The sequence below is a fragment of the Hibiscus syriacus genome, unplaced genomic scaffold (genome assembly GCF_006381635.1).
Source record: "Hibiscus syriacus cultivar Baekdansim isolate YM2019G1 unplaced genomic scaffold, ASM638163v2 tig00017808_pilon, whole genome shotgun sequence".
NCBI classification, from domain to species: Eukaryota; Viridiplantae; Streptophyta; class Magnoliopsida; order Malvales; family Malvaceae; genus Hibiscus; species Hibiscus syriacus.
The window spans coordinates 810677-819418 of NW_024062417.1; the positions used below are offsets into that span (position 1 = coordinate 810677).

Sequence of the window (8742 nt, forward strand, 5' to 3'; positions counted from 1 at the left end):
ATGGGGAAACTATAGATTTAATACCTAAAATATATAGGGTATTTGAAGTGGCCTCAACTTTGTTTTCTTCATAAAAAGTCATCAAAATTCCTGAAAATTTTAATTAAGTATCAAGTCCAATTTAGGGATTTGAACAATTTTATCCAAATTCTAGGGTTTTGAATTAGGAACTAATTGGGGTGTTACAGTAGTGTTAACCTGTCTCGTATCTTGCAAAGAGCATTAGAAATTATGAAGTAGTGTCAATTTTTTTTCAACTTTTCCCTTTTGATAATATAATCGAGAAAAATTAAATTGTAAGTAGTTTCCTATTAAAAAGTTCATTGATATGTTCCTTTTTAAAGGTAATATTTATGGCGGAAGCTTATACTCTTCCAAGTTTCATTGTGTGATCATGTGTTAGACGAAAGTAGTAATTCAAATAGAGTCTGACATCTATTTCCCTGGGCTATAGTGGCAAATGTACATGCTTTATTGGAATTATTGGGTTGTCTAGCAAGAAATGGAGGAATTTCTATTATTGCTATTCCTTAATATATATATATATATATATATTGGGGGGTTGAGGTGTTTGGCTATAGGATAAATGGTAATCTTACAGTTCATAGATGCTTTTGATCTAAGCAAACAGTGATAACTTCATTTTCTGTATTGGAGATTAAAAAATGAGTGTGCTCTTGTTTAGATTGATTTATTCTCTTTATTTGTTCGCCACCTTGTTACTTTGCTTGTTTTTAAATAGATATGAAATGTTTTCCTTTTTGATGGATATGAGCATGAGCATGCATGGTTCTAGAAATATAGATTCGAATACTGAATAAGGGATATCAGCATTTAACGATATGTTCTGAAGGAAAGAAAAATAATCAACTATTAGATTACATGGAAACCATATCTACACTCTACATATTATCTTGCAGTCTCATCCCAAGTTCTTTGGCAAGTCTACCAGTCTCAAATCATATTTTTATCATTACCCTATGGTAATGCTATACCGAAACAAACAAACAAAGAAGCCCCTTGTTTCTCATTGCTATGGTGGATAAATTTTGAGAAATTTAACTCCAATCTTAGCTGGCTACGAAGTACCACCACTATCAACGGCCAGTCCTGCTTTTATCTATAACGGGTAGGAGGAAGAGGAGGAGCTCCTATTGATCAAATGGGGGTCTATAAACACAACTATGACTGTGATATCATCATGAAAATGCCTCCTCACTCCTCTATCAATCTTTTTCAGGTCTGAGTATCTCATTTCTCTCTTTTTTGCTGCTTCCTTGAGTGCAGCTTTCACAAGTTTCCTAGCAATTCCCTGCATTAAAAGGGGGGATATAAAACAAGTGTCAAAACATGATCAAGTTCAACCAGTATCAGCAATTCTCAGCAATATTTGAACTTACATGGCGTGGGCTAGTCTGGACAATTTTAACAGCCTCCTGGTTGCTAAGTTGCTCCCACAGACCATCAAAAGCAAATATGAGAAACTGGTCATCATGGTGAAGTTTGTGTACCAACACCGATGGCTCGGCACTAAGGACTGGCTTTCGCAAAGGTTCAGGCAGTCTAAATTTAGGCAAGAGAGGCTCTTTGTTGAACTCTTCCTTCTTTAAATATGCATCACCAATGGATCTTGAGATCTACGAAAGATACCCACTACTTAAATTCACTTTCTGTTCAGCTTTCTTAACCTTTCATGAAAAAAAAAACAGACCAGAAAACAAACCTGTATCAAGCCCTTGACACGCCAAACTCTGTGTTTCATCAAAACAATGTGTGGATCATTGGGATGCAATGACCGAAGCTCTTCTCTCACAGCATTCATACTTGCATTATGGTCAGTGGATAATCGCAGGGCTTTGAACCCCTTTGTTCCTCTTCCTGATCTGCCTAAAACCACTCTTGAATCACCGGCATTAGCAATATATAGCAGTCCATTGCAGATCACTCCGGTCAAACAGCACGATCCCACCGACGCCATATGTGGCTTACCGAGCCATTGTTTCCTCACAAGGGAAAGAAAATTCTCTTCTGTTGCTGAGAAAGCTTTTCTAAGAACATTTACTGATATTTCTTGATGCTCGGTTGCAATTGCTGCACATCCAAGAGAAGCAAAACAAGCATTTAGCAACACTAAAGATTAAAGATTAGTAAAGTCAGGAGTTCGAGCTAACTAGGTTGGGACTAACTAGGTTGGGAGGATTGTCTCCTTACGAGATTATGTAAAATCCAATCCGTAATAGTCAATCAATAAATCAAATTCTGATGATTTAAAAAATAGCAAAGTTTTAAGTGAAAACATACACTTAAGATTGTAGAAAAGGTTGTCATTGATGTAGCGCGAAGCCTCAATTCCACCATGTCCATCATACACACCGATGAACGTCCCATAAGGTCCATAACCACTCGAACTCAACGGCCCTGATTCGAGTTGGCTTTGATCCTCCAACAAACCATTGGCTTGAATCACGGCCATGGAGAATTCTCCATAGGCATGTTGCCCCAAATCTTTATACCACAACGAACCATTAACACGGCTGCAATAATCAACTTCAGCCGATGGATTCCAACAGGATTTAACCATTTTTCACCCAATATTTCAAATGTATGGAACCAGGAAGACCAAGAATCGATCCGGGCTTAAACTTTTGTCTTTGTTCTGCAATATACTAGAATCCCAGTAGCTGGAACTATATAACTAAAAGAATTATACAGTACACACCATTAATCCAAGTGTCTGATAAATCTCAGACAATGACCAAAGATGGGTATGGGCTAACTCAACTCGTAAGCGTATAGTTGAGACAAGGAAGCAATAGTTTTATGTGAGTTCAGAGAATATGGAGGGCTCTGTGTACCTTGAAATATGGGTTTAAATTGTTTTTTTGTTATTGGAAGCCTTACTGTGTGGCGTGTTTCATCAACAGACTTAGCTGGAAAAGCACCTTGCGATTTGGAGGAGACAGAGTTTGGTCTGACAGAAGAAGATATGGATAAGAGAGAGAAAAAAAAAGAACTTAGGAGTTTTATGTTAGAAGATATTGGGTTTTGTTGTAAGATGAGAAATTATGCAATTTTACCCAAAAATCACACAATTTAATCCTTTCTTTAAATATTATTGATTTAATATTATTTTTTACAAAGAGCGAATCATAAGGCATGTCTTTGCAGGATTTTGTCTGAATTGGTGTCAAGGTGAAAAAAATGTGGATCATAATTCGCGCCTTCGCAGGGTTCTATCTGGCGCCACAATAGTAAAGCGCGGATCATAAAACACATATTTGCTAGAAATCGGACATGTGGTGAAAGGCGCAAATCATAATCTATATCTTGCATTTAAATCCCAACCATCATACCTTAAATGCCGCCCAACCCCCGTCCCCTCCCCTCCCCTATAAATACCCCCTTATCCAACACTCATATCACACAAAACACTTTATTTCTTCCTTCTATTTATCGTTCTATCAAGTTTTTAAGTAAGTATAATTATCGATTTTAGAAGCTAAATTTTTATTATATTATAATCATTTAATAGTTTATTATTTTATTATATTTTATTATACTAATTTTTATTATTTTTTACAGTTATAAAATGGCAGGCGGTTTGCTAAGTTTAGATGAAAATCATATATCGAGTCATTTTATTTATACATTAATAATTTTAATTTATGTTATTTTATTTATTGTGAATGTTTTATTCATTTGTTTTTTAGTATTAGTTTACATTTTAATTTTTATACTATTTATTTAATTAGGTGAGTGATCGTATATTAGATCTATTTATTTGTAACATTAAATTAGAGAGTCGTGTCTGGCCGTATTTAGTTAAGGTTGGATTTGGTTACATAGCGAAATATGAAGGGCATTGTAACCTTGAATCCAACTTTATTTATGCATTGATTGAGAGGTTGAACCAGAGACACAAACATTTCATATTCCATGTGGAGAGTGCACTATTATGCTGGAGGATATTTCCTTATATTTGGGGCTTTCGGTAGATAGAGATGTTATTTCTGGTGTGACGGATGAGGATTGGCATTCCTTATGCGAGGAGTATCATGGAGGCATCTCGCCTAATTTCTATGGTGGTTAAACATCGTTATCATGGTTGGCTAGAAATTTTTGACAGTTTAACAACGATTATTTCGAGGAACATACTCAAATATTTTCCCGGGCTTGCATATTGCAACTTATAGGAGGGATATTGGGGCCCAATAAATCTCGTAACCAAGTTCATTGTATGTGGTTGCGTCATCTCACAGATTTTTGAGTTGTTAGCTCATTCAGTTGGAGCTCGGTGGTTTTGGCATCTCTATATAGATAAATGTGTCGAGCAACTGATTATTGAAAAAATGCTATCGGCGAATGTCTCCTTCTTCTGCAATCATGGGTGTGGTATCGCATGCCCTTTTTATGTTCGATCATGAAAAACCCATTAGTGTTCCTGTTATTATTGAGGTATTTCAATACTGAGTTTGTATATAAATAATTTTTTTGAGTATAGACTAATTTTTTTACACTGAATAGGTGGTCATCTATAAGGAAATATCATTGTGATATACCGGACGAATTAAAAGAAATTCAGTTGCTCATTGATTAAAAGATTGGTATAGAGGTATGCATTTAAATTTTATTATTTACCTTTAATTATCGTTATATAATTAGAATATTATTTTGGTAAGAATTATATATATTTGTTTTAGTTTCAATGGGCTTCTTATTCTACTGAAGAAATGAGGCGTTGCATCCCACTTCCCTTGAGTGGCCCATTAAATGTATGGACAACGGTGGTCCCTTTGATATGTTATACTATTGTCAAGTTGCATCCTATTGATCGTGTGTTCCGCCAATTTAGTTTTGTACAATCTATTCCTAAAGCACCTAGGAATCTCGACAATATACATAACATCGATAGACGGGGCAAAAAAGAAGTCAATTGGATGATGAAGCACCACGAGTCAATAATGATCTGGAAGGATTGACGTAGAAGCATTCCCCGTAGGGAGCCGATTTATGTTAATCATTATTCGATTGCGGATGACTATTATTAATGGTTTAACTCAAATGGGAAGTCATTCCTACTTTTTGAGGAATCACGAAGTGGGAGCATTCCTCGTATCGAGAAAAACGCCCATCGTCACAACATCATCGTCTCTTGACTCGTGAACAGAGAAAGAGCGCTTCGAACTCGTCCTCAGCTGTAGCACCAAAACCATCATAGTAGCCACCGGTTTATATTCCGCAGTCATTTCAGATACCACCACAACTATTTCAAATGGCACTGCAATCGTTTCTAATGCCACCAGAACCATTTTAGATGCCACCACCATATGGTTTTATGACACCTCCTGGCGGATATTCTCTCGTGTTTATAGATCCAACATGGTTTTCATATATTGCTTGTTTGGTGGGTGATGCTTCACCAGAGACACAGATGCCTCTGACTCAATTTTTGCATTCATCAATGTCGATGTTTTCATAGTTTTCACAGTTCTTTATGAGCGGTGGGATGTTTAGTCATACACCTCCAGGGTCCCTGTTCTGTAGAGGTGTTATATCGTCATAAGTCTTTCATCAACAAAATGTAGTTGCTACTGCTACTACTGCTACTGATAATGAGAGTGAGGAGGTAGAGAAATTTATACAAAGAAATCCTTATCGAAATAGACAACCACCGCCATGTAGAACATATTCAAGACGCAGACATCGATAGACTTGATTTTATTTATTGTATTTCTTAATGTTTTTATTTAATAATGGACTTTTTATTTATTTTGTTTCTTAATTTTTTATTATATTATGGTTTTTTATTTATTTATTTTGTTTCTTAATGTTTTTATTATTTAATTATGAACTTTTTATTTATTTTATTTCTTAATTTTTTATTATTTAATTGTTTGAATTGTAATATTTATATTTAATGTTTATATTTAATTGTTTTAATTGTTTTTATTATATAGTTTGTAATGTTTTTATTTAATTTTCACTTGGGTAGCCTGTCACTTGAGTAGCACATTAATTAAACGTAAACGAAAATGAAATAACACAAGCTGAGGCTTCATAAACAACAATTACATCGTCACAACATCAACGATTACGTGATGATAAAAGAGATGAACAATTCTTCCTATTATGGCATATGTTTCTATAATGCTCACATATTTTGTTTTCTTTGGACGTCTCACGAATATCCATATCACAATGAATTAATTTCGAACAACCTACCTTCCATAATAAGGACGGATCTGGTACAATCGAAAGCCAATTCTAAACCTCACACGGGTCTTTCTTATTACCTATGGAGGAACTCAAATTCATATATCTTAAATACTTCTAAAAGTTGGTATACGGGATCCACAAAAAGGTTATAGTTTTGGCGTGTATAAGAGCAAGCTGCTATGACATGGGAGGATGGATACTTCAGAGCTTGAAAAAATCCACAGTCACACCATTTGTCTTGTAGGCTAACTCTGAACGAGTTAGTTTCAATCCATTGAAGAGTTCATTGCATTTTTGTGACACTAAATAATTCATAGGTTCAAGAGAAGCTTGTTACATATATTTTATTTGATACAATAATTTTTTTTTTGTAGATCTACAACTAATCTTGGATGATAAGTATGGTCGTTTTGCATCCAAGTTAGAGCATGTCACTCGAGTTTTCCAAAAAACACTCCCAAATGAAAATAAGTCGTTTTAACCAAAGCTGTTACTGGTAAATGGTGCCCCTCTTTAAGGTTGAATTGATATCCTCAGCCAAGTTGGTCGTTATGTGTACATATCGATATCCACCATTGTATGTATTTGTCCACATTTCTTTGTTGATGAGGTTGATGCAATTGTACCCTTGCTTGTTTTTTCCTCGTGAATCTTGAAACATGGGCTTAAACATTTGAGGTAATAGTTTGTAACCTGAGCATCAAATGAAGTACTTACTGTTAAGTTCCCATAAAAAATGAAAATGAATGAGAAATGAAATTAGACATTGTGACATACCCATGCACATAAGTAATTGGTGCTCATTATTCTTTTTGAACTTACCATGATAATTTGCAGTAATATGTCAGATACAGTACCGATGTTAGACATAGGGTAGTTACCACATTGGACCCACAGACTCCATAGCTGCTTTGATCCCAGCTCCACGATCTAAAATGATAGATTTTTCCCTTGTGACAACATGTGAGCGTAAGTTTTTGAGGAAAAAAACCCAAGAATCTGTATCTTCTCCTTCAATAAGGAAAAAAGCAACAGGAAGAATGTTGAGATTACTATCTTGGACAACTGCCAATAACAAAACTTGGTTGTATTTTCCATACAAAAATGTCCCATCAATTTGAACCACGGGCTTGCAGTATTTCACAACATTAATGCACTGTGGGTAAGTAAAAAAAAGTCGGTAGAATTGGAATCGAACACGAAGAACTCGATTATAGTGGTAGGCATGGAAAGTTTCAAAGCCATTATTCTCCCAGGATTCAGTCTACGCACTACTCTAAACTAACTTGGTATATCATTGTAAGATGAATCCCACTTGCAGTAAAGTTTTTTAATGGAATTCTACTTTGGCTTCCATGTTTTCTTGTAGGAGATGGTGTACCCATATTGAGACTGTATAGCTGAAATCTACATCACAATAGCTATATGGAAGCTTGCTTTGACCATGGGCATGATGGCTTGGCAGATAATGTCGGAGTCCAAGTTGGGATGGACTTGGTTGATCCCTCTAGAACTGTTGGGACCATCAATGCACCCACGACACAGCGGAAACAAAACTCGACGGTCTCACCAGCGATTCAAGTATGTAAAAACGAAATTAAGAGGAAGAGATGCGAATACTTACAGCGGGTTCCTTGAAAAAAAAAAGCAAGGACTGTAAGAGAAGTAGTGATCACGAACTGTTCGAATCGAAAGTGTTGAAAACATTTTGATGTTTCGATATAATAAATTAAATTAAAAGAATTTTATTTTTGAAAATGATTTCTCTAAAGCATATTCGATATATTAAATCGAATATCAAAATATTAATCAAAGTATTTCAAAGTTCATGTTAAATCCTTACTCAAGTGTAAAATTAAGTTTTAATCTTAAAATAATTTCAAAACAATTTTACAAAATATTTCGAACCATTTCAAAGCCAAAAATTCCAGATTGCTCAGAGGGAACTGATTCACCCCTGAATGGTTTGGCTCCGAGAATTCCAGTATGCTTGGAGAGAATTGATTCTCCCCAGGGGGTACTGATTCCCCCCACTGTTCAACGGTCAAAATATTTGAATTTTACACTTAGGGAACCGATTCCCCATCAAGGGTACTGATTCCCCCACGCTCCAAGCAGAAATATTTATTGTTTTCACACTTAAACGGCTACAATAACTTCATTAATGATCCCCAGCATTCAGAAGTGATTCAAGGTGTATTTAAGAAAGCTTAGAAGCCATTGATCAACAACAAGAAACATCAAGCAACTAGAATCAAGAGAGAATCAAAGAAAAGCATCAATCCTCAAGTTTGAGCATTTCAAGCCTATTTTTCATTCAATATTCATTTTGCTTTCAAGAACACTTATTGTGCTCAATTGTATTTATTCTTGAGTGTTCTTTCTTTATTCTAGAATTGTGCAAACATATATGCCTTGTGAGATTTTTCTTGTGAGTTTGCAAATTTGTAATCTTCTCTTTGAGAAAAGAGTGTTCTCAAGAATTGGGGTATATTCTTGAGGGAGTTGTAAGGTTATCTCTTTTGC

General features: G+C 35.3%; 1 protein-coding gene and 1 long non-coding RNA gene across 2 annotated transcripts; one reads left to right on the forward strand and one right to left on the reverse strand.

Annotated features, from left to right (window-relative positions):
• Positions 1–997: 997 nt before the first annotated feature.
• On the reverse strand, positions 998–2708 carry LOC120208927 (probable protein phosphatase 2C 38). Its single transcript, XM_039208046.1, has 4 exons — positions 2302–2708; positions 1724–2091; positions 1401–1637; positions 998–1312 (listed from the first exon to the last, which is right to left on the reverse strand). The coding sequence occupies exons 1-4, from the start codon at positions 2579–2581 to the stop codon at positions 1121–1123; spliced, it is 1077 nt and encodes a 358-aa protein (XP_039063977.1). The 5' UTR covers positions 2582–2708; the 3' UTR covers positions 998–1120.
• On the forward strand, positions 1217–8518 carry LOC120208928. The gene is made up of 3 exons (XR_005524362.1): positions 1217–1358; positions 6754–6757; positions 8507–8518. It is a non-coding gene; the product is annotated as an uncharacterized LOC120208928 (long non-coding RNA).
• The last annotated feature ends 224 nt before the right edge of the window (positions 8519–8742 follow it).